Raw genomic sequence first — 27,091 nt, forward strand, 5'->3', positions numbered from 1 at the left:
GTAGAGTCCATGTTGCATAGAGGGCCTCCAATCACACTTAGTAAATCTCATTTTAATATATAGATAGATATATATTTATATCTATATGCATTTATATGTAGAACAGACTATACAGACTTTGGAAGCATATTTTAAACTTCTTAATGCACAATTAGCCTTCAAGATTCACTCTTTACTCTCCACCCCTACATACTCAATATATTTACATAACTGAAAATATGTATATGAAATGAAGCAATAATGGAATTCAATTAAACATTAAACATTTTTAAAATCTGTACAACTAGTTGAATTGTGCCAAGTCCACAACCAGTAAGGAACCAACAGCAAATCAGGGTTAAAAATAATCGAGCAGAAGAATATTGTGAAAACGGTGTTGCTAACTGTTTACGATTAAAGACCTTTCAGCATCTTCCAGGCCAGATTTGGCCTTGTTGTGGCAGGCCTACACTCTGTATGAATGTCTCAGAAATATAATGCCAGGCACTTAATCACTCTTCTCAAAACACCCCATGCTTTTATAAGTTTAGCAAAGTTAGCAGATTTACCATTAAAATGTTGAAATAAAGGCTTAAAATCTTAATGAAAAAAAGTTAGGAGAATTTCACAAACTACCTAGAAAATATCAAAATTAAGAATGTTGTGTGATTACCTCAAAGTTCCCATTAAGCAATTATGCTGAAAACTTCAGTTAAAACCATCCAGTCTTCTTTTTAATTATATACTAGTTCCTATTTAATTTTTTTTTGCTTGTGATTCATATCTACAGTCCTTCACCTGAGTATGTCAGAGAATTACAGTAATCCACTAAAAGACCAGTGTTCAGCACTTCAAGACCACATTCAACCCCAACAGAAAGAGGCTTTGAAATTTCAGGATATGTCCTATGTATAAACTCTGAATCATACAGCCATTACCTTGCTCCGTCAACAACCATATCATTGAAAGGTAACAAAAACCTGAATACTTCAATTTCAGAGATAATTTTTGGAACAATAGAAATTTTATTACGCTATCAAAAATACTGCAAGTTTGAGACTGGATATCAGGACAACAGTGATATTGTCAGTGTAAAAGGGAGTTTTTGCACTGTAGGTGGCATGGTTATACTAATTTTCTGTGCCTGTTGATGCTAATCTTCACAATCCTCCCCTTTGTACATAGATCTGTTCCAGTACTTCCCTTGCCTGGAATGGATTCTATACAATATATCAATACCTGCTCACTCTGTGCATTGGTTCTTTCAGCATTTTCTTGTCTGTATATTTTTGCATTTTAAAGGTGTTATGTATTTTGTAACTGGGTCTCTTACTTGTAAGTGCTGTCACTTTGAACCATCTAAGACCGGACTAAACTTGACTTTGGGGAGTCATGATGGTCACAGCATAAAGAAACTGGGACACAATCTCTTTGCCCTTTTAGGACTTCCAAAGTGCACAACAGTTCAGGTCAAAGGGCTGTACTTCAGCGATCCATTTGGTGAGCAGGTCAGTTTTGCACGTTAACCCCAGATGTCGTTCCTCGTTGACTCTCGGTTGAGCTGACGAGCAGCTTGTGCCAGTTAACAACTCTCTTCCTCAGATCCACTTTGTCAAGCCAGATATATGCCTCACCAATCAGCGTCTTCCTCATGAACTTTCCACCATTAGAGACAAGTAAAATCTAAAATAGGGAAAGCAAATGTAAAACCCTATCATAATGAAGGAGACCAAGCACAGTGTAAAAGCAGAATAAGGTAAGAAAAATCAGCAGAGAGCCATGTAACCCCTCAAATATGCTTCAGTATTTGATAAGACTATTGGTGATCTGATCATTAGCCCTGACCTCACCTTGTTTCACAATCTGGGAGTCTTTTCTGGTTGGCTGCCAGTGACCAGTGGTGTTCCTCAGGGGTCTATGTTGGGATCGATTCTTTTTACATTATATGTCAATGATTTGAATGATGGAATTGATGGCTTTGTTGCAAAGTTTGCAGATGGTCATAGTCATAGTCATACTTTATTGATCCCAGGGGAAATTGGTTTTCATTACAGTTGCACCATAAATAATTAAATAGTAATATGTAAATTATGCCAGGAAATAAGTCCAGGACCAGCCTATTGGCTCAGATGATACCAGGATAGGTGGTGGAGTGGGTAGTTTTGAGGAAGTAGAGAGGCTACAATAGGACTAAGACAGGTGAGGAGAATGGGCAAAGAAGTAGCAGATGGAAAACAGTAACCACGAGGAATTCTGCAGATGCTGGAAATTCAACCAACACACATCAAAGTTGCTGGTGAACGCAGCAGGCCAGGCAGCATCTCTAGGAAGAGGTACAGTCGACGTTTTGGGCCGAGACCCTTCATCAGGACTAACTGAAGGAAGAGCTAGTAAGAGATTCTCCTATCATTTCGGATCTCCCCCTCCCCCTCCCACTTTCAAATCGCAGCCTGGCCTGCTGCGTTCACCAGCAACTTTGATGTGTGTTGTTAGATGGAAAACAGTGTTGGGATGTGTATGGTCATGCTCTTTGGTAGAAAGAATTACTATTTTGAGTAAATGGAGAGAAAATACAAAAATCTGTGGCGCAAAAGGATTTTGGAGTCCTTGTGCTAGATTCCCTAAAATTCAATTTGCAGGTTGAGTCTGTCGTGAGGAAGACAAATGCAATGCTAGCATTCATTTCAAGAATATAAAAGCAAGGATGTAATGTTGAGACTTTATAAAGCACCGTGAGCCCTCACTTGGAGTATTGTGAGCAAGTTTGGTCCCCTTTATCATAGAAAGGATGTGCTGAAACTGGAGAGGCTTCAAAGGAGGTTCATGAAAATGATTCCAGGATTAAATGGCTTGTCAAATAAAGAGTGTTTGTTGGCTCTGGGCCTGTACTCACTGGAATTCAGAAGAATGAGAGGGGTGACCTAATTGAAAAGCTATCAAATAGTGAAAGGCCTTGATAGAATGGATGTGGAGAGGATGTTTCCTATGGTAGAATAGTCTAAAACTAGAGGAGACAGCCTCAAAAATAGAGGGGCATCCTTTTAAGAATGGAGATGAGGAGGAATTTCTTTAGCCAGGGAGTGGTAAATCTGTGGAATTTCAGGCAAGTGTGAAATGTTTCACTTTCATTGTCATCAATATATGCTGTCATATGACATGGGCAATCATGACCCCAGCCATTATCAATACTCTTCAGAGATTGTCAGTGGTCACATAAACAGGACTTGTGATATGCACCAGCTGCTCATATGACCATCCACCACCTGTGACCCTGATAGCGGGAGGGAGGGGGTGCTAAGCAGGTGCTACATCTTGCCCAGGGGTGACTTGCAGGCTATCAGAGGGAAGGAGCATCTCATACCTCCTTTGGTAGAGACATATCTCCAACCCACGGTCAAATGAGGAGGGGTGTATACAGTAAATATCAGAATGTAAACAGTATTTACATACAGAGGGATCTACCATAGCTCCCTGAAAGTGGTAACACCTATGGAGGTAAAGAAGGCGTATGGGAAGATTGCCTTCTTGGTTAGAACATAGAATATAAAAGTCAGGAAGCTGTTTTGCAAATGCATAAATTTTTGATTAGGGTGCATTTGGATTACTGTGCACAGTTCTGGTTGCCACATTACAGGGAGGCTGTAAAGGATTTGGAGAGAGCGAAGAAGAGGTCCACCTGGATGTTGCCTGGATTGGAGGGTATTAAATGTAAGCAGAGAGTGGACAAACTCGGATTGTTTTTTTTTCTGAAGCATCAGAGGCAGTTGGGAGACCTGAGAGAAGTTTATAAAGTTATGAGCGGCATAGACAGGGTAGATAGTCAAAGCCTTTTCCCCCAGCAAGAGGAATAGCATTTGGAAGAGAGGTGCAAAGCAAGTTTTATTTTTACACATTATGTGGTGGGTGCCCAGAATGTGCTGTAATGAGAGGTTCTGGAGTAATTGTGTTATGCAGCATGAAAATAGGTATTTTAGCCCAACTGATCCATAAGATTTAGGAACAGAATTAGGCTATTCAACACATTGAGTCTGATCAATCATTCAACCATAGCTAATATTTTTTTCAAACCCATTCTTTTGCCTTCGCCCCATAATTTGAACACTTTGCCTCCAAAACGACAAATAGCTAATTCTATTTGCTTGCACTTGGCCCATATCCCTCTGAACCTTTCCTTTACATGAACTTGTCCAAATATCTTTTAATGTTGTAATTATACCTACCTGCTTCTCCTCATTTGTCAGCTTGTTCGATATATCACCCAAACTTGCTTTTCAAGTCTCCTCTAATCCTTCCCCTCTCCCCTCAACCCCTTGCCTGTAACTTTAGACTCGCCTGTCCTGGGAGAAAGAGTGGGACCAATCACATGATTTAAACCATCTGAAAAATTTAGCTCTATAATTCACATCCTCCCCCAATAACTTGTAAATTATGGAGAAGGAGAAGATGGCAGCGCGACGGCAGCGCCCGCGGCCTCTCTGGTGAATGATATCTGTAATCTGTCAAGTAGGGGACCGTGCACAATTCTGATTTGATGGAGATGGACGTGAGAGTACGGAGGAACATCTGGAAAACTTCTGAAATGCCCACTTCGCTGCCGCTGCTACTGTGTGGTCCAGAATCTCTGGAGGAGAAGGCCCAGAGTCCTCGGCTTTGCTTGTTGCTCGGCGGCCGGGGCAAGGTCGAAGGCGCTTAGCAGAGGATGGTGCTCGGGAGGCTGTATCGGAGAGGCTGGTTGGAGGCTCGAAGTTTTCAGGCGGACGGACTCAGTGTCGGCTGTGATCGGCTGCTTCCAAGGCATCAGCAAATTGATGGTGCCTGGAGGTTTATGGCAGGGAGTTTTTCCCTTTTGCCACCGCTACCGGGGACTCGGGAGTCGATCGACTCGGGAACTTTGAGATTTTTTTTACCGTGCCCATGGTTTGTTCTTCATCAAATTATGGTATTGCTTTGCACTGCTGTAACTATATGTTATAATTATGTGGTTCTGTCAGTGTTAGTCTTTGGTTTGTCCTGTTTTCTGTGATATCACTCCGGAGAAACATTGTATCATTTCTTAATGCATGTATGCATTTCTAAATGACAATAAAAGAGGACTGAGTGTTCTCATAATCTAACTTTTAAACAGTTAGGATCTCATCCCTGATGCCTATGCTGATTCACAGGTGGCAAACCTGAAACTGCTAGCCTTCCCCTCATTGCTCCCTGTTTGTTAGCCAATGTTACCCCCATTGCCATGAGTTCATATCTTATGTGAGGGACCTTGCTGAGTGCCTCTGGAAATGCAACTACAATAAATCTACAAGTTCCAGTCTATCCACCGTGGCCTGGAATGAGTGTGACGATTGAGTGAAAGAATAAAGATCCTGTTTAATATCACCGGCACATGTCATGAAAAGACCAACATCATTTACCAGTCCATGGACTGCCATGGTTGCCTGGATGTTACATCCTCTTACCCTGCCTCCTGTAAAAATGTTTTTCCTTTTTCTTAGATCCTTCATCTCCATCAGATTTGCTCTGATGTTGAGGCCTTTCACTCTGGTGAATCATTCCATCCAAAGAGAAAAGTCCAAGGTCACTCAATACAGTTGCATACAAAAGTTTGGGCACCCCTGGTCAAAATTTCTGTTACTGTGAATAGCTAAGCGAGTAAAAGATGACATGATTTCCAAACAGCATAAAGTTAAAGATGACACATTTCTTTAATATTTTAAGTAAGATTACTTTTTTATTTTCATATTTTACAGTTTCTAAATAACAAAAAACAAAAAGGGCCCAAAGCAAAAGCTTGGGCACCCTGCATAGTCAGTACTTAGTAACACCCCCTTTCGCAAGTATCACAGTTTGTAAGCGCTTTCTGTAGCCAGCTAAGGGTCTTTCAATTCTTGTTTGGGAGATTTTCACCCATTCTTCCTTGCAAAAGGCTTCTAGTTCTGTGAGATTCTTGGGCCATCTTGCACGCACTGCTCTCTTGAGGTCTATCCACAGGTTCTCGATGATGTTTGGGTCAGGGGACTGTGAGGGCCATGGCAAAACCTTCAGCTTGCGCCTCTTGAGGTAGTCCATTGTGGATTTTGAGGTGTGTTTAGGATCATTGTCCTGTTGTAGAAGCTCTTTTCATCTTCAGCTCTTTTACAGACGGTGTGATGTATGCTTCCAGAATTTGCTAGTATTAAATTGAATTCATTCTTCCGTCTAGCAGTGAAATGTTCCCTGTGCCACTGGCTGCAACACAAGCCCAAAGCATGATCGATCCACCCCTGTGTTTAACAGTTGGAGAGGCGTTCTTTTCATGAAATTCTGCACCCTTTTTTTCTCCAAACCTACCTTTGCTCATTGTGGCCAAAAAGTTCTATTCTAACTTCATCAGTCCACAGGACTTGTTTCCAAAATGCATCAGGCTTGTTTAGATGTTCCTTTGCAAACTTCTGATGCTGAATTTTGTGGTTAGGACGCAGGAAAGGTTTTCTTCTGATGACTCTTCCATGAAGGCCATATTTGTGCAGGTGTCGCTGCACAGTAGAACAGTGCACCACCACTCCAGAGTCTGCTAAATCTTCCTGAAGGTCTTTTGCAGTCAAACGGGGGTTTTGATTTGCCTTTCTAGCAATCTTACGAGCAGTTCTCTTGGTCTTCCAGTCCTCAACTTGACCTCCACTGTTCCTGTTAACTGCCTTTTCTTAATTACATTACAAACTGAGGAAACGGCTTCCTGAAAACACTTTGCTATCTTCTTAGAGCCTTCTCCTGCTTTGTGGGCGTCATTTATTTTAATTTTCAGAGTGCTAGGCAGCTGCTTAGAGGAGCCCACGGCTGCTGATGGTTGGGGCAAGGTTTGAGGAGTCAGGATATTTATAAAGCTTTGAAATTTGCATCACCTGGCCTTTCCTAATGATGAAAGTGAACAAGCCATAGCCCTAACAAACTAATTAAGGTCTGAGACCTTGGTAGAAGTTATCTGAGAGCTCAAATCTCTTCGGGTGCCCAAACTTTTGCATGGTGCTCCTTTCCTTTTTTTCCACTCTAAAATTGTACAAAACAAAAAGAATACACTAATCTTGCCTAAAATGTTGAAAAGAATGTTTCATCTTTAACTTTATGACTTTTGGAGATCAGTTCATCTTCTACTCACTTAACTATTCACAGTAACAGAAATTTTGACCAGGGGTGCCCAAACTTTTGCATGCCACTGTACATCTTAATTAGACATGCTCTCTAATCTAGTCAGTAACTCTTGTACTCAGTGCCCTGACTAGTGAAGGCAAGTATAGCAAATGCTATCTTCACTACCTTGTCTGCCCATGTGCCCTCTTTCATGGAACTATGCACTTAAACTCCAGGTATCTCCACTCTATAGCACTCTCCAGAGCCCTGCCATTTGTTGTGCATGTTCTGTCCTGGTTTAACTTCAAAAAATGCAATCCTTTGCTCTTAAATTCCATCTGCCAGATTTTACTCCACGATGTTGCTCCAACCCTTTAACCTATTCCAAGATCAATCTAACTCAGAGGTCCCTAACCTTTTTTTAAATGCCATGGAGCCTTACCATTAACTGAGGGGTCCTCTTCCCCTGGTTGGGAACCCCTGATCTAACCCTTCCCTTCCACATAGCCCTTCATTTTTCTTTCATCCATGTGCATATTTAAGAGTCTCTTAAATGTCCATAATGTATGAACACCTAGCACTCTCTGTGTAAAAGAACTACCTCTGACATTCCACCTGTACTTTCTTCCAAACAACTTGAAGTTATGCCCCTTCACATTAGCCATTTAAGTCCTGAGAAAAGGTCCCTAGCTCTCCACTCTATCTGTGCCTCTTATTATCTTGTACACTTCTATGAAGTCACCTCTCTTCATTCTCTCCAAAGGGAAAAGTCCAAGGTCACTCAATGTATCCTGATTAGACATGCTCTCTAATCCAGTCAGCATCTTGGTAAAACTCCTCTGCACCCACTCTAAAGCTCTCATATCCTTTCTATAGTGAGGTGATCAGAACTGAACACAGTACTCCAAGTAACACACATCAAAGTTGCTGGTAAACGCAGCAGGCCAGGCAGCATCTATTGGAAGAGTTTCAGTCGACATTTCAGGCTGAGATCCTTCGTCAGGACTAACTGAAGGAAGAGTTAGTGGTCTAACCAGTGATTTATCTTCTCTTCTTCATGTGCCTTGCGCGTTACATGCTTGGGCGATCATGGCTTTCTACATCGAACGATCCAATGCAGCAGCAATGATATCTCACACACTTAGATCTGTTAGTTCTTTCACAGTGTCCATATATTTTCTTCTTTGCCTTCCTCTTCCACGTTTCCCAGGCATACGGCCTTGTAATGATTGAGATTTATAGAGCTGCAAAATTACCTCGTGGCTCTTGAACTCAATCCTATGACCAATGAAGGCTGGCACACATACACCTTCATAACCATCCTATCAACTTGCACAGCAACTTTGAGAGATCTATGGCTGTGAACCCCAAGATCTCTCTGTTCCTCCACACGGTTAAGAATCCTACCATTTCCCCCTGTACTCTGCCTTCAAAGTGAACTACTTCACACTTTTCTGGATTGAACTCCGTCTGCCATTTCTCAGCCCAGTTCTGCATCGTTCCAATTATCCTCTGTAACCCACAGCAATCTACTACTTTATCCACAGCACCACCAACCTTTGTGTCTTCTGCGAACTTACTAAACCACCGTTTCACTTCCTCATAGGTGGATAAGTTAACTTGTCCAAATCAGAAGCATTCTCAGTTATTGAGGGGAGCAAAGGAGGAGATTGCAGAGGCACCCCAAATATCTGGTGCTGCCCAAGGACTGGATATCTGAAAATGTTCATGTTCAAAAAATGATGAAAGGCTAATCAGTGGTAGGGAAAGTTCTAGGGATATTAAAAGGAAATAAAATTAGAAGGAATTTCAATGTATGAACTGAGTAGAGCAAATTAATATGAATATATTGATTGAAGAAAAACTTTGCCCTATTAGTTCAGCAGTGTTTTTTCAATAAAGAAATAGAGAGAGTTGATTAGAGAAATACAATCAATATATGTATGGATTTCCAAAATACATTTGATGGAGAGCTAATGACCGGAGTGTTGAAGTTTTACAAGATTTCAGAGAGGCTGAATTTAGAGTATTGTGTGCAATTCTGAACACCTACCTACAGGAAAATATATCATTAAGCTTGAAAGAATGCAGAAAAAAGTTGTAAGGATGTTGTTGGGGTTTTAGGACCTGAGTTACAGGGAAAGGTTAAATAGGTTAGGATTTCATAAACACAAGAGATTCTACTGATGCTAGAAATTCAGCACAGGAAAATGAGGGGAGATGTTATGGAGGTATACAAAATTATGAGGAGTATACTTAGGAGGAATGCATATAGGTGTTTTCCCCCCATGATGGGTGAGACTAGAACTAGAACTCATAGGTATAAGATGAAAGATGAAATATTCAAGGGAAATCTGAATCATGATTCGCATTTTTCATTATCTCCTCATTCTTTGTGTTATATTTGTTTCCCTTTGACTTAGATCATTAGGAACCCATTGTTTCTCATGGAAAAATGTACTATGAACTTTAAAAATAATTGTCAAGCAGAAGAGAATTAGCTGGTTAAATCCATTAATGTACAAAACACTCAAACTCTGTGTTGGTGCATAACATTACCTGAAGTGAGTGTCCAGCTGGGCTAAGACTAAAACGAAACGTTTCATTGAATGAAGGCTCCCGGTCATGCCTGCAGACACGAGTTTTCTTCTTAAATACTCGCTTTTGCGTTGAAATGTTTATGACATATAATTTCACGTACAGGTCTGCGAAAAGATACAGAACAAGGGTTGAGGATTCCTTTCCAATACTAATGATATCGCGCTGACGTCAGACCTGCACTGAATGAACACTTGCACTGCTCATCAGGTACAATGAAATCAAGTCATTAGATAGAGGAGACACAGGACCAGAAGGTGTAGAATCTTGTGGGTAGAATTAAGAATCTATGAGGGGACAAAGACTCTGATGGCAGTTATATACAAGATTCTGAACAGTAGCCAGGATGTGGGGTACAAATTACAACGTGAAATAGAAAAGGCATGTAAAAAGGGCAAAGTTATGAGAGTCATAGGGTATTTTAAAGTACAGGTAGGTTGGGAACATTAGGTTGGTGCTGGATCCTAAGAAAAGGAATTCACAGAATGCCTTTTTAAGAGCAGCTTGTAGTTGAGTCCACTCGCAAAAAAGCAATTCTGGATTGGTTGTTGTGGAATGGACCAGATTTGATAAAGGAGCTTAAGGCAAAGGAACCCTTAGGAGACAGTGATCATAATATGATAGAATTCACCCTGCAGTTTGAGAAGGAGAAGTTAAAATTAGATGGAGTAAAGGCAATTACAGAAGCATGAGAGAGGAGCTGGCCAAAGCTGATTGGTAGAGGATACTAGCAGGAATGATACCAGAACAGCAATGGCTGAAGTTTCTGGGACCAGTTCTGAAGGTGTGGAATAGATACATTCCGAAGAAGAATACATATTCTAAAGGGATTATGAGAAAACAGTGGCTGACAAAGTAAGTGAAAGACAGCATAAAAGCAAAAGTGAAAGCATGCAATAGAACAAAATCAGTGGGAGGTTAGAGGATTGGGAAGCTGTTAAAAGCCAACAGAAGGCAACTAAACAAGGAATAAGAGGAGAAAAGATGAAATATGAAAACAAGTTAGCCAATAATATAAAAGAGTTTAGCAAAATTTTTTTAGATATATAAAAATTAAAGGAGGCAAGAGAGGATATTGGACCACTTGAGAGGTAATAATGGGGACAAAGAGATAGCAGGTGAACTCTTTAAATATTTTGCCTCAGTCTCCACCATAGAAAACTCCAGCAGTATGCCAGAAATTCAAGAGTGTCAGTGGGCAGAACTGACTGCAGTTCCTATTACTAAGGAGAAGGTGCTTAGGATGCTGAAAGGTCTGAAAATAGATAAGTCACGTGGACCAGATGGACTACAGCCCAGCATCTGGAAGAGATAGCTGAAGAAATTGTGGAGGCATTAGTAATGATCTTTCAAGAAAATCTAGATTCTGTAATGGTTCCAAAGGATTGGTAAATTGCAAAAGTCCCTCCACTCATTGAGAATGGAGAGATACAGAAGAGAGGAAATCATAGAAGATAGATGGAGGGCCAGGTAGTGTTGAGAAAGTGGGTAGTCTGTAGAAGGACTTGAATCAGGTGAAGGGGCAAAGAAGTGGCAGATAGATACAGTGTCGGGAAGTATATGGTCGTGCATTTTGGTAGAAGAAATGAAAGGGTTGACTATTTTCTAAATGGAGAGAAAATACAAAAATCACAGGTAATGGGACTTGAGTCTTTGTGCTGCATTCCCTAAAGATTAATTTGCAGTTTGAGTCTGTGGGGAGGAAGGGAAATGTGATGTTAGCATTCATTTCAAGAGGACTAGAATATAAAAGCAAGGACGTAACGTTGAGATTTTATCTGGTGAGGCGTCACTTGGACTATTATGAGCAGTTTTGGGCCCCTTATCTTAGGAAGGATGTAATGAAGCTGGAGAGGATTCAAAGGAGGTTCACGAAAATGATTTCAGGATTAAATAACTTATCATATGAAGAGCGTTTGATGGCTCTGGGCCTTTATTTACTGGAATTCAGAAGTATGAGTGGTGAATGTGCTGGCATTGGAGAGTATCTAGAAGAGGTTTTTGAAAATGATTCTGCGAATGAGAGGGCTAACATATGAAGAATATTTCATGACTCTAGGCCTGTAGTTATTGGAGTTCTGTACTCACTGGAGTTTAGAAGAATGAGGGGAGATCTCATTGAAACTTATCGAATATTGAAAGGCCAAGATAGAGTGGATGTGGAAAGAATGTTTCCTAGAGTGGGGGGAGTTTAGGACCAGAGGATGCAGCCTCATAATATAAGGATGTCCTGTTAGAACAGAGATAAGATGGAACTTCTTTAGCCAGAGGGAAGTGAATCTGTGGAATTCATTTCTACAGATGGCTGTGAAGGCCAAATAATTGGGTATATGTAAAGCAGATGTTAATATGTTCAAGTCTAATAAGCGTGTCAAAGGTTACAAGGAGAAGCTAGGAGAAAGTGGTTGAGGGGGAATATAAATCAGCCGTGATGGAATAGCAGAGTGAACTTGATGGGCTGAGTGGCCTAATTCCACTCCAATGTCTTATGGTTTTATAGTCTCATCAGCCCATTTTTCAGCTGGTCCACATCCCGCTGCAAGCTTTGATAGTTTCCTTTGCTGTCTACTACACCCCAATCTTGATGTCAACTGCAAATTTGCTGATCCAGTTTACCACATTATTATCCAGATCATTGATGCAGATGGTCAAATAAAAATGGACCCAGCACCGATTCCTGCAGTACACCACTAGTTACAGGCCACCATTCAGAGAGGCAACCATCTACTGCCACTCTCCAGCTTTTTCCAAGAAGCCAATGTCTAATCTAATTTACTATCTCATCTTGAGTGCCAAGTGATTGAACCATCTTGATCAACCTTTGTTAGAGGCCTTGCTAAAGTCTGTGTAGACACCATCTATTGCTGTTCCTTCAAAAATTTTCCTGGTAAACTACTCAAAAAACTCTACAAGATTGGTTTGACATGACCTCCCACACAAAAAGCCATGTTGACTACCTATCAGCAATGGAAGCATAGTGGTTAGCAGAATCAGGGGCAGCACGGTTACGTAGTGGATAGCACAGCGCTTTACAGTGCCAGGCACCTGGGTTCAATTCCTGCCGCTGCCTGTAAGAAGTTTGTAGGTTCTCCCCGAGACTGCGTGGGTTTCCTCCCACAGTCCAAAAACGTGCTGGTTGGTAGATTAATTGGTCATTGTAAATTATTCTGTGATTAGGTTAGGATTAAATTGGGGGATTGCAGGGCAGCGTGGCTCAAAGGGCCTGGAGGGCCTACTCCACACTGAATCTCAAATAAAAATAATTAGGGACTCTCTATCCAAATACTTATAAATCTGGTTCCTTAGAATACCTTTCAAATAATTTACCTACCACCATTGATATCATGCTAATCGGTCTATAATTTTCTGGCTTAGAGCCTTTCTAGAACAACAAGACAACATTACCAACCTATTGTCCAGTCCCCCGGCACCTGTGGGTAAGTATGTTTTAAGTACCTCTGCCAGGGCCACAACATTTTCTGAGGCAAACTCTGATAAGGTCCCAGGGACACCCTGTCAGGCTTTGGGGATTTATCCATGCTAATTTACCTCAAGGCAGAAAGCACCTCTTCTCCTCTAACCTGTATATGGTGCATGACCTCACTGATGTTTTGTCTCAGTTCTGCAGATTCTCTGGCCATCTCCCAATTAAATACAGATGCAAAAAATCAATTTGAGATCTTCTCTCATCTATTTCAGATCTATACATAGAAGAAACCCCCAACCCCCGAACTTCAAGAGAACCAATTTTGTCCTTTGCTATCTCTTTGCTCCTAATATATCTGTAGAAGCCCTTGGGATTCTCCTTCTCCTTGTCTGGTGGAGAAACCTTGTGTCTGCTTTTAGCCCTTCTGATTTCCCTCTTAAACCTTCTCTTTCATTTCTTATACCACGTCAGTTCCTTGCTGCCTGTACCTGCTGTGCATCTCCTTTTACTTAAGCAACACCTCAATATCGCTTGATAACCAAGGTTCCCTAAACCTGTTGGCCTTGCCTTTTAGTTTAACACAGAAATTCTGTACTCTCAAAATTTCACTTGAAACATCGAATCCCCTATCATTACCATTTTGCAGATGGAGCAACCTGAGAGAGCCAAGTTCACCAACATCTCCCACATGTTGTAAGAGGAGCACATCACTACCCTGGGATCCATTCTCACTGCTGTAACTAGGCACTAATAAAGAAAAAAAAACAGAAAGTTGACAGAAATCTGAACCTAACTTCTGCCTCTTGTCACCAAAGCCCCAGTCCTGCACTGTGACTCTGTCGCTCTCTCACAAGGGTCGCTCTGCTTAAGCATTTACCTGGTAAATGATCAGGTGACTTAAACTTATAGGTAATGTTTCTGCATTGAAGAATCTCCACTAACAGCTGCTCCCCGTCTGTTTTCATCTCCTTCTTCAGAGCAATTTTAATCTCTCCCATTACTTGAGTTTTACCTGTGATCAAGAAGAACACATATTTCAATAAAAGTTATTTTATTAAAATTTTGTCAGCATTCATTTTAATTCACAAATAAGATAAGGATTTTCTGTGAGATCTTCATTCTGTTTCCAAGATATTGGATAAGTTTAAAAACACAATATGTTGGAATCACTTAGCAAATTAAGGCGACATCTGTGGAAAGAGGAACGGTTAAGACTCTTGGTCTTCCACCTAAAATTTTATCTCTCTTTACCTTTGCACAGAGATTGCCTGACTTATTGTGTTCTAGTATTTTCAGTTTCTATTTCTGATTTCCAGCATGTGTGTATGTTTTCATTTACTGTTGGATGGGGCACTGCATTACTGGAGTACCATTTTCATGCATGTGCAAAAAGAGATAAAATTACACAGTTGTATTTCAGTATTTTTATTAGCCATGTTAGGGTGAGATACTAAAAGATCGAGGGGCAGCATTTTATCCATTAACTTCAGCAAGCTGGCAAGCCCATCTCACCCACTTAGTTGAGAGCGCTCTGAAAGAGGGGTAAGAGAAGGGCAAAAATCATTTGTAACTCAGAGAGAAAGAAAACTTGGGCTATGTCAATACAATTTACTTCTTCTTTAAATATTTGTCCCATAGATATTCATGTGACAGGCAAGGTCCCAGAGGCCTTGAAAATAGCCAAAATTTTTCCTTTGTTAAAGAAAGCCAATTGAGACAAACAAGTGAACTACAGGCTGGTAGCAACATCAGTGATAGAAAAATTCTTGGAAATGATCCACAGGGACATGAACTATTCGTACCTGGAAAAGTATAGACCTTTTAATGGACAGCTAGCAAAGTTCTGTGCAGGGGCGGTCTCGTTTGATTTGCATAAAATGATTTGTATGAATATGTAGATCAGTTGATTAGCATATCAGCAGACAACATGAAAATTTGCAGAGCTGTGGAGGATGGTTGTCAAAGGATATAATTAGTTGCAAATGGCAGTTAGAGATTAATCCAGACTAATGTGAGGTGTTGCAATTTGGGAGGTCACATTTAAGAGGAAAATATACAGTAAATGGCAGGGTCCTTAGAAGCAAGTCTTGAATGCAAGTCCATAATTCCCTGACATGTTTTTCAATGCACCATAGAAAGCATCTTATCTGGATGCATCATGGCTTGGTATGGCCAGTGTTCTGTCCATGACTGCAAGAAGCTACAGAGAGTTGTGGACACAGTTGGGCATATCACAAAAACCAGACTCCCCCCATGGACTCTACCTACAGCTTTTGCTGCCTCAATAAAACAGCCAACAAAATCAAAGACCTCACCCAACACAACATTTTATCTCCCCCTTCCAATCAGGCAGAAGATTCAAAAGCCTGAAAGCACGTACCACCAGGCTTAAGACCAGCTTCTACCTGCTGTTATAAGACTATTGAATGGTTCCACAGTATATCAAGATACACTCTTTACCTTACAATCTACTTCATTATGATATTGCAGCATATTAAACTTTCTCTGGGGATGCTGCACTTTATTCTGCATTCTGTTATTGCTTTACCTTGTACTATCTTACTGTGTAAAGTTTTCAAGACTGTACCTCAGTACATTTCACAATAAACCGATTCTAATTCGAAAATGGCTACACAAGTAATAGGGTGGTAAAGAAATCATCTTGCCTTCATCACACAGGTTATGGAATATAAAAGTCAGGAAATGATTCTGCAGCTGTGTAAAACTTCTGTTTAACTACATTGGAAATACTGTCTGCAGTTCCTGTCGCTCCATTGTAGAAAGATGTGAAGGCTTTGTGAAGGGTGCAGAAGAGGTTTACCAGGATGTTCCCTGGATTGGAGAGTATTGCCTATAAGGAGAGGTTGGACAAACTCAGACCGTTTTCTCTGGACCATCAGAGGGTGTAGGAGACCTAACAGAAGTACATGACGTTATGAACAATTATGAGATTCAGAGGCGTTGTATAGTCAAGCCATTTTTTCTCAGCATGGAAATGTTGACTACTAAAGGGTATAGCTTTAAGTGAGATAGGGAAAGTTCAAAGGACAATTTTTTTTCATACAGAGAGTGGTAGTTGCCAGGAATCCTCTGTGAGGAGAAGTGTGGAGGTAGATACAATGTTAAAGAGGCACTTAAAAAGGTACATGAACAGGTAGGGAGTTCCGAGATACAAACCATGTACAGGTAGACGGTGTTAGTCTAAACTGGCATCATGCTCAGCATAGACATTGTGGGCTGAAGGGCCTGTAACTGTGTCCAGTCCTAAGTTTTATGTTTTAAAATTATTTCTGTAATTTTGTTACTAATCTCATCCTTTTACTTAATCCTTGCAATCTGAACCAATTGACAAAATTCCCACAAGTAGCAAAGGGTGTTTCACTATTTCAAATACTCTGAGGCCTGCTTCCTGACACCCTTTTCATTACAGTGGCAGGGAGTTCAGAGTCTCACGGTCTGGGGATGAAGGTGTTTCCCATCCAAACAGAAACACGAGAAAATCTGTATTTGCTGGAGATCCAGAGCAACACAGGACAAAATGCTGGAGGAACTTGGCAGCTCAGGCAGCATCTATCGAAATGAGTAAAAGATTCTGATGAAGGGTCTTGTCCCAAAACGCTGCCTATTTCTCCTTTTCCATTGATGCTCCCTGACTTGCTGAGTTCCTTCAGCATTTTCTGTGTACTCCCACCCTAAAGTCCTTTTCCTAATGCTACAGTACCTCCTGCCTGATGGCGGAAGGGGGAGTCAAAGAGATCAAACCTGATTAGAATGTCAAACATGATCAAAGTGAGATTTGTTCTGAAAATTATTACCTTGGGTGTTTGTCTATCCAAAAAGTCACACCTAAAAAGGCTGTGGTAAAAGAACGATAAGGTAAAAGATGGTTTTGGTGTCTTCAGAAGAGTCTAGAACATTGACATGAATTATCTTAGAGTTGTACAGTGGAGTAATACAATATGAACACAGGTGGTTTGGCCCAACTCGTCCATGCTGACTACAGCAGATTTCCTGCTAGTCCCAGTTGCCTGCATTTGGTCTATAACCCTCCAATGATCTGGAGCTCCCTGGCTCAATCTTGTTACCCATTTCAAACAATGGAACACAATTAGACACCCTCGAGTCTTGGTTAATGAGCACTCCAGAGCAAATATTTCTACAAGAGACTCTGCAATTTCTTCTCTGGCCTCCCACAGGGGTTGCATTTGATCAGGCTCTGGGAATTTGCCTACCCAAAGCAATTCAAGGCTGTAAGTACCTCTTATGATATTCATATGATCCAAGACTCCACTACTTATTGCCCTCATTTCTGTGGCATCTGAAATATTCTCCTTCGTAAACACAGGAGAGAAATAGACGTTAAGCATCTTGGCCATTTCTTGTGGTTGCAAACATAGGTATCCCTGATGGTCTTTAAGAGGACCTAGTCTTTCCATAGTCATGCTTGTACTGTTAATATATCTGAAGAACCTCTTGGGATTATCTTTACCTTTGCCTGCCATAAGCTGTTTTTGCACTCCTGATTTCCCTGTTAAGTCTGCTCTGAACTTCTTATATTCATTGGAGGATACATTTCGTCCCTCTGCCGAAAAGCATTGCATACATTCTGTCAATATGGCACTGAGCTGCAGTCTCCATTGAGGTCACAGGTCAGACTTATTGGTCTTTAGTTGCTTTAAGTTTCCTCTCTGTCTTGGTGGCTACTGGGGAGGTCTGGAGTACAATCCCATCAGAGTGATTGCATCCTTCCTATTTCTGAGATCTACCAATACAGACTCCATGGTTGAGCCCTCCATTATGTCCCCTCTGAATGCAGATCAGAATCAGAATCAGAGTCAAGTTTATTATCATTGGCATGTATTGTGAAATTTGTTTACTTAGAAGCAGCAGTTCAATGCTGTGATATTGTTTCTGATTAGTAGTGCAATACCCCCCCCTATAAGACCATAGGATACAGGAACAGAATTAGGCCATTTGGCCCATCGAGTCTGCTGTGCTTTTTTTTTATCTCAGCTGATCAATTTTTCCCCTCAACCCCAATCTCCTGTCTTCTACCTGTATCCCTTCATATCTCGATCAAACAGGAATCTGTCTATCTCTGCCCAAAATATACATAAAGACTTGGCCTCCACAGCTGCCTGTGGCAATGAATTTCACAAATTCACCACTCTGGCTAAAGAAATTCTTTTTCATCTCCATTCTAAAATGACACCCCTCTATTCTGAGGCTATGTCCTCTGCTCTTAGACACTCCACCATAAGAAACATCCTCTCCACGTCCACTCTATCAGGCCTTTGAATATTTGATGGGTTTCAGTGAGGTCAACCCTCATTCTTCTGAATTCTAGTGAATATAGCCCCAAAACTATCAAACACTCTTCAGATGACGAGCTGTTTAATCCCGGCGTCACTTTGAACCCTCTGCATTTTCAGCATATCCTTTCTAAGGGGCTCAAAACTGCTCACAATACTCCAAGTGAGGCCTCACCAGTGCTTCATAAAGCCTCAACATTACATCCTTGTTTTTATATTCTCGTCCTCTTGAAGAGAATGCTAACGTCACCTTTGCTTTCCTCACCACAGACTCAACCTGCACATTAACCTTTAGGGAATCCTGCACGAGGACTCCCAAGTCTCTTTGCACCTCAGATTTTTGTATTTTCCCTCCATTTAGAAAATAGTCTAACCTTTTATTTCTTCTACCCAAGTGCATGACCATACACTTCCTGACCCTGTATTCCATCCGCAACTTCTTTGTCCATTCTTCTGATCTGTCCAAGTCCTTCTATAACCTCACTACTTCCTCAAAACTACCTGCCCCTTCACCTATATTTGTATTGTCTGCAAACTTTGCAACAAAGCTATCAATTCCATCATTCAAATCATTGACATATAATGTAAAAAGAAGCGGTACCAACACAGACTCCTGTGGAACGCCACCACTCACTGCAGGAGCCCCTACTTAAAGCACTCTGAGCAACAGGTGAGGTACCGGAGGATTGAAGGATAGACAATGTTGCCCCACTGTTTAAGAAAGGCTTTAAAAATAACAAGTAATTATTGGCTGGTGAGCTTGCCATCAGCACTGGGAAAGGTATCGGAAGGTATTCTAAGGGACTGGATATAGGAGTATTTGGATAGACAAGGACTGTTTAGGGATAGTTAGCATGTCTTTGGGTGTTGTAGGTCATGTCCAACTAATCTTATAGAGTTTTTCAAGGAATTTATCAGGAAGGTTGATGCAGGCAAGGCAATGGATGTTGTTGACATGGACTTTAGCAAGGCATTTGACAAGGTACCGCATGGGACATTGGTCAGTAAGGTTCAGTCGCTCGGCATTCAGGGGATGAGACATTGCCCTTGTGGGAGAAGCCAGAGAGTGGTAGTAGAGGGTTGCCTCTCTGACTGGAGGCCTGTGACAAGTGGTGTGTCACAGGGATTGGTTTTGGGTCCATTGTTGTTTGTCATCTATATCAATGATCTGGATGATAATGTAGTTAACTGGATTGGCAAATTTGCAGATGCCAGCAAGTTTGGGGGTGTAGCGGTGTAGCGGACAGCGAGTAAGACTCTCAGAGTTTGCAGTGGGATCTGGACTAGTTGGAACAACGGACTGAAAAATGGCAGCTGGAATTTAATGCAGACAAGTGTGAGGTGTTGCACCTTTATGCATTGCACTGTACTGATGCCACAAGCAACAACTTGCAAGACCTATGTTAGTGATAATAAACCTGATACTGATTCTGACTCTAACAGGAACTTCTGCCTCTGGTCTCTTGATATGACCCTTTTAAAAACCTCCCACTTGCCAGCTGTTCTGTTGCCTTTAAATAGAGTTACTCAGTCGACCCCAGCTACTGCAGACCCTGCCTAATGCCCTCAGAGTTAGCTTTGCTCCTGTTCAGGATTTAAACCTGTGGACTTCATCTACCTTTTTCCATAACTCTTTGAAAACTAATGGAATTGTGGTCACCGGGCCCAAAAGGTTCCCTAAATGGCACTTCAGTTACTTGGCCTGCCTTATTCCCTCAGACAAAGTCCAGTATTGCTTCACCCCGGGTCGGTTCCTCTATATATTGCGTGAGGAAATTGTATTGGATGCATTGCACAAATCCCACTCCATCCAGCCCTGTGCACTCTTGGTGGCCTAGTTGACACTGGGGAAATTGAAGCTTCGCAGTAGCATTACCCTACTATTCTCACAACAGTGTGCAATTTCTCCACACATCTCCTCCTCAAGTTGCCACTGACTATTGGGCGATGGTCCATACTGGAGCTCTACTAAGGTGACCATCCCCTTCTTGTTTCTAAATTCTACACAACTGGTCTTGTTAGCTGATCCCCCAAGGATATCCTCTTGAAGTACTGCACTCCCACCTGTTCCTCTGTCGCACATAAAGCAGTGGTATGCTAGAACACTGAGTTGCTGGTTCTGCCTTTTGGTCAGCCATGTTCATGTTATGGCCACAAAATCCCAGTCCTTAGAGGCAATCCACACCCTTAGTTCATTTGCCTTACTTGTTAAGCAACGTGCATTGAACTAAATGCAGTTTAAAGCAATGGTCCTACCCGCCCTTTTATTCTAAGCATGGCTATCCAGATTGCTTGGCTTACACACTTTGGTTTCTACACATGCCTCTGTCTTCTCACTGCCTTCATTCACTCGATTCCCATCCTCTGTCAATCTAGTTTATACCCTTTCAGTAAACTATAATGCAAATTTTCTCACTAGGATATAGGTACAAACTGTCTCTCTTGAACGGGTTACCACTACCCTAGAAATTGATCCAAGAACTTGAATCCTTCCCCACTGCATCGGCACTTCAGCCCCTCATTCATCTTTCTGTTCACAAAGTTATTTGCTGGTCCTGTCAGTTAAGATGTTCTCCCATTAAAAATGCAGCCATTTGTTCACGCCAAAACATTGAAGTAAACTATGAATTGTAACAGGTGATTGTATTTAATTACCATAATGAATCTTTGTACTGAAAAATGTACCAAGAAATTCCATATATTTTGAGTTTAGGAAGATTCTTCCCCTAGTTCTCCGCTCTATGTTTGCATGTGCTATATAAATACTTGTTAAAATCTACAGCTATCAACTCTGACTAACTCTGAACTACATGTTTCCTTATTAAGACTGTGGTATACACTACACACAAGTCACAGAAGCAGTTATATCACATATATGTTTTCTGCTTGTTAACAATGTAATGCTAGACTCATAGAGTCATACAGAAGTACAGCGTAGAAACAGGCCCTTCGGCCCATGTAGTCTGTGCCAAACTATTTAAACTGCCTACTTCCATCGACCTGCACCTGGACCAAAGCCCTCCATACTCCTCCCATCCATGTATCCATCCAAACTTCTCTTAAATGTTCAGATTGAGCTCGCATGTACCCCTTGTGCTGGCAGCTCATTCCACACTTGCACAACCCTGTGAGTGCAGATGTTTCCCCTCATGTTCCCCTTAAACATTTCACCTCCCACCCTTAACCATGACCTGTAGTTGTAGTCCCACCCAACCTCAATGGAAAAGGCCTGTTTGCATTTACCTCATCTATACCCCTCACAATTTTTATACCTCTATCAGATCTCCCCTCACTCTTCTGTGTTCCTAGGAATAAAGTCCTAACCTTTTCATTCTTTTCTTATAACTCAGTTCCTCCAGTCCCAGCAATATCCTTGTAAATTTTCTCTGTACTTTTTCAACCTTACTTACATCTTTCTTGTAGGTAGGTGACCAAAACTGCACATGATACTCCAAATTAGACCTCACTAACTGAGGTTGATAGACTCTTGATTAGTCAGGGCATGAAGGGATACGGGGAGAAGGGAGGAGATTGGGTCTGAGAGGGAAAATGGATCAGCCAGGATGAAATGGCAGAGCAGACACGATGGGCCAAATGGCCTAATTCTGCTCCTATATCTTATGGTTTTTTGACTTGTGCAACTCCAACATAACACCCCATCCTCTGTACTCAGTACTTTGATTTATGAAGGCCAATGTGCCAAGAGCATCCCTTTCGACCCTATCTCCAAGTGCCACCATGTTCAATGAATTATGACCTGTATTCCCAGATCCCTTTGTTCTACCGCACCCCTCAGGCCCTACTGTACACTATGTAAGACCCACCCTGATTGGCATGAGGTTGCTCTGGCAGACAAGGTGAAGGAGAATCCCAATGGCTTCTACAGATAATATTAAGAGCAAAAGGATAGCAAGGGACAAAATTGGTAGCAGATGGACACAGAGTCTATAAAACTAAGGCAAAACAGCACTGAGGTCATGCACCGTATACAGATTACAGATGAGGAGGTGTTTGCTCTAGGAATAAAACAGGAAATTATATGCTGGTGAGCCTCATATCAGTAGTGGTAAAAAAAAAATTGGCAAGTATTCTAAGGAACTTGATATATAAGTATTTAGACAGACAGGGCCTGATTAGGGATAGTCAACATGGCTTTGTGTATGGTAAGTCATGTCTAATCAAGCTTATATAGAGTTTTCATAAAGGTTACAGGAAAGTAACACCATAAGACATCTCAGAATTAGGCCATTCAGTCCTTCGAGTCTGCTCCACCATTCCATTATGGCTGATTTATTATTTCTCTCAAATCCGTTCTCCTGCCTCCTCCCAGTAACCTTTGGTGACCTTAGGGGATATCCCTCTATTGTGAGGCTGTGTGCTCTGGTCCTAGACTCCCCCACTATAGGAAACATCCACTATATCTACGCCTTTCCATATCCAATAGGTTTCAATGAGATTTCCCATTCTTCAAACTCCAGTGAGTACAGGCCCGGAGACATCAAATGCTCCTCATATGGTAATTCTTTCATTCCAGGAATGATTCTCATGAACTTCCTCTGGACTCTCTCCAATCCCAGCACATAATTTCTTGATGAAGGCAAGGCAGTGGATGTTGTCTACATGGAATTTAGGAAGGTCTTTGACAAGGTCCCAAGAAGGCTGGTCAAAAGGGTTCACGTACTTGGCATTCAGGATGAGGTAGCAAATTGGATTTGACATTCACTTCACAGGTGAAGCCAAAGAGTGGTAGTATCTATCTTGCCTATTTGACATGGAGGCTTGCGACTGTGGTGTGCCACAGGGATTGGTGCTGGGCCCATTATTGTTTGCCGTCTATGTCAATGACCTAGATGATAATGTGGTAAACTAGATCAGTTAATTTGTGGATAACACCAAGATTGGAGGCTTAGTGGACTGTGAGGAAGGCTATCGGAGCAGATGGAATTAAATGTAGACAAGAGTGAGGTGTTACACTTTGGGAGGACAAACCAATTTAGGACTTGTGCAGAGAATGGTTGAAGATTCTGGAGTGTAGTAGAGTACAGATCCATAACTCCTTGAAAGTGGCACCAGGTAGATAGGGTCATAAAGAGAGCTTTTGGCACATTGGCCTTCATAAATCAAAGTATTGAGTACAGGGAATGGAATGTTATCTTGAAGTTGTATTAAGATGTTGGTGAGGTCTAATTTTAAGTACTGTTTATAGTTCTGGTCACCTATCTAGAAGAAAGATAGCAATAAGATTGAAAGAGTACAGAGGCAATTTACAAGAGTGTTGCTGGGTCTTGAGGAACTGAATTATAGAGAAAGGTTGAATAGGTTTGGACATCATTCCCTGCAGCATAGGAGAATGTTGGGAGGTTTGATAGAGACATACAAAATTATGAAGGCTAAAGATAGTTTTTTCTCCCCACTGAGGTTGTATGAAACTAAAACTAGAGGTCATAAGTTAGGGGTGAAATGTGAAATATTTGAAGAGAACATGAGGATGAACCTCTTCACTCAGAAGGTGGTGAGAGTGTGGAACGAGCTGCCAGCAGAGTGGTGGTTGCAGTTTTGATTTCAGCATTTAGGAGAAGTTGGATAGCTACATGGATGGAAGAGTTATGGAGGGCTATGGTCCAGGTGCAGGCTGATAGAACTAGGCTGAATAATAACTCAGCACAGGTTAAATGGGCCAAAAGGCCAGTTTCTGTGCTGTGGTTCTTTACAACTATGGCTCTTATTCTCTATGACTCAGCCTCCCAAGTGTTGGTAACATTCTTGCAAATCTTCTCGTCGTTCAAATTTCAGAGTAAATTTGGTGTCAGAGTACAGATATGTCACCCTATACTACACGAGATCCATTTTCTTGTGGACATGTGCAGGAAAAAAATAAGAAATACAACAGAATTTTATGAAAAAATATACATAATAGAAAACAACCAATGTGCAAAAGATTACAAACTGCAAATAAAAATACACTGGGAATAGGAGTTTTAAAGAGTCCTTGAAAGTGATCTGTAGATTGTAGTATCAGTTTAGAGTTGTGGTGAATGAAGTCATCCATGCTAGTTCAGGAGCCTGATGGCTGTAAGGTAATAAATAACAGTTCCCGAAGCTGGTGGTGTGGTACCTAAGATTTCTGTGCTTCCTGCCTGATGGTAATAGCAAGAAGAGGGCATGTCCTGACTGGTGGACTCCTTGACGGCAGATACTGTTTTCCTGTGGCAATGTCCCATGTAAATGTTCTCAATAGTAGGGAGGACTTTGCCTGCGATAGCCAGGGTTATATCCACCACTTTCTGTGGACTTCTCCTTTCCTGGGCATTGGCGTTTCCCCAGTTAGGATAATCTCCACTGTGTATCTATTGAAGATTGTCATTTTTTTTGTTAACCTGCCAAATCCACGTAAATTTTAAGATTCGCTACTGTGTTTTCTTCGTGATATCACTTATGTGCTGGTCCCAGATCATAACAGCAAAGAATTTAAAGCAATTGACTCCTCTGCAATCTATCCAATTTAATAACATCTTTCCTATACAATTCAATAACAATTTCCCTACAGCCTTGTACAACTGCAACATAACATCCCATCTTCTACGTTCAATATCCTGACAGATGTAAACCAGCATGCCAAAAGCGTTCTTCACTACTCTGCCCGTCTGCATGACACTTTCAGGGAGCCATGTACTCCTAGATCCCTCTCCCTGCCATTCACTGTGAGTAGTCCTGCCATGATTTATCTTCCCAATATGCAGCACATTTCACTTACCCAAATTAAACTCTGTTGGCCATTCCTTGGCCCACTTACCCAGCTGATCAAGATACCCCTGTAATTTTTGATAACCTTCTTTATTGTTCATAATACCTCCTATTTTAGTGTCTTCTCCAAACTCACTAACCTTTAAGGGTTTACTCTCTGGAGAGAAGGAGGATAAGAGGAGACATGATAGAGGTGTACAAGATATTAAGAGGAATAGATAGAGTGGACAGCCAGCACCTCTTCCCCAGGGCACCATTGCTCAATACAAGAGGACATGGCCTTAAGGTAAGGGGTGGGAAGTTCAAGGGGGATATTAGAGGAAGGTTTTTTTACTCAGAGAGTGGTTGGTGCGTGGAATGCACTGCCCGAGTCAGTGGTGGAGGCAGATACACTAGTGAAATTTAAGAGACTACTAGACAGGTATATGGAGGAATTTAAGGTGGGGGGTTATATGGGAGGCAGGGTTTAAGGGTCGGCACAACATTGTGGGCCGAAGGGCCTGTACTGTGCAGTACTGTTCTATGTTCTATGCCTTGTACATACTTATCCAAATTATCGATATACCTGTGGATGACAAATATTAATGAGCCTAGCACTGACCCTGGGGAATACCAGTAGCCACATGCCTCTATTCTGAGAAACAACCTTCCAATATCACTCCTTCCTTCCTACTGTCATGCCAATTTTGTGTCCAATCAACCAGATCTCCTCGAATTCTCTCCGATCTAATTTTCCATTCCAACCTACCACGCAGAACTTTAACAAAACCCTTACTGAAGTCCACTACGTCTATAACCCTGCCCCCATCCATACTCATCAAAAACTCGTTCAATTTCATTAAACACAATCTCCCATGCATAAAACTGTGCTTACTATCTCTAATCAACATCTGTCTTTCTAAATGCACATATCCTTTATCCCTCAGAATCCTCTCTGGTAACATGCATGCCACAGATATCAAGCACTGGTCTATAGATCCCAGGTTTTTCTTTGTAGCCCTTCTTAACTGAAGCCACAATAGCCATCCTCCAGCACTTCACCCATCAATGTAAGTGATTCTTGGATTACAAGACAGGTTGTGAATTTAGTCAAGAAGATAAAGGAAAGCTTTGTAAGGTACAGGAAGCTAAAATCAAACAGGGCCTTTAAGGATTATAAAGAACCTAGGAAAGAAAGCAAGAAGGGAATAAGAGAGCCAGACAGGTATGGAACGTCCTTGGCAGAAAATCTCAAGGCATTATATGCAAATATTAAGAGCAAGAGGATAACTAGGGAGTGGGTAAGACCACTCAGGTTTGAAGGAGGGAACATGTGCTTAGAGGTGGAGAATGTGGAGAGGTATTGAATGAGTACTTTGCATCAATATTTACCAAGGATGAGATCAGTGTGGAATGTGTGCTAATATGCGAGGGCATTTTGAGATTAAGAAAGAGGCAGTGTTGGGGCTCTTAAGTAACATTAAGGTGCTAAGTTCCCAGTGCCTGATGGCATAAACTCCTAATTATTGAGAGAGCATGAGAGGAGATTAGTGGAGCCTTGACCAAAATCTTCATATTCTCTCTCGTTACAAATGAGGTCCCAGAGGATTGGTGAGTAGCCAATGTTACTCCATTGTTTAAGAAGGGAAATAGGAATACTTCTGGTAATTATTGACCAGTGAATCTCATATAAATGGTAGTGAAACTTTTGAAGAGGTTTCTTAGGGATAGGATTTATCAGCATTTGGAGAATCATGGCTTCCAGTGAACAGGATTACGAGAGGCTGCACACTGTTGTAGACTCAACCCGTTCCCACACGGCACGGTCCTGCCCGCTACGGAGGACAACTTCGAGAGAAGGTGCCTCAGAAAGACAGCACCTATCATTAAAAACTCTCACCATCTGGGACATGCCCCTTCTTGTTACTACCATCAGGGAGGAAGTACA

At 41.5% G+C, this 27,091-nt stretch overlaps 1 protein-coding gene across 1 annotated transcript in view; it reads right to left on the bottom strand.

Moving 5' to 3' along the window:
• Positions 1–1,089: 1,089 nt before the first annotated feature.
• Positions 1,090–27,091, bottom strand: part of pcloa (piccolo presynaptic cytomatrix protein a) — a 383,977-nt gene continuing 357,975 nt past the window's right edge. Inside the window, exons 26-28 of the mRNA XM_072241857.1 lie at positions 13,986–14,120; positions 9,643–9,788; positions 1,090–1,662 (exon numbers count right to left, since the gene is read on the bottom strand). Coding sequence (XP_072097958.1) covers positions 1,489–1,662; positions 9,643–9,788; positions 13,986–14,120 — 455 coding nt within the window. The 3' untranslated portion in view covers positions 1,090–1,488. The remainder of the gene's footprint in view (positions 1,663–9,642; positions 9,789–13,985; positions 14,121–27,091) is intronic.

This window comes from Mobula birostris, chromosome 23 (assembly GCF_030028105.1).
Source record: "Mobula birostris isolate sMobBir1 chromosome 23, sMobBir1.hap1, whole genome shotgun sequence".
NCBI lineage: Eukaryota > Metazoa > Chordata > Chondrichthyes > Myliobatiformes > Myliobatidae > Mobula > Mobula birostris.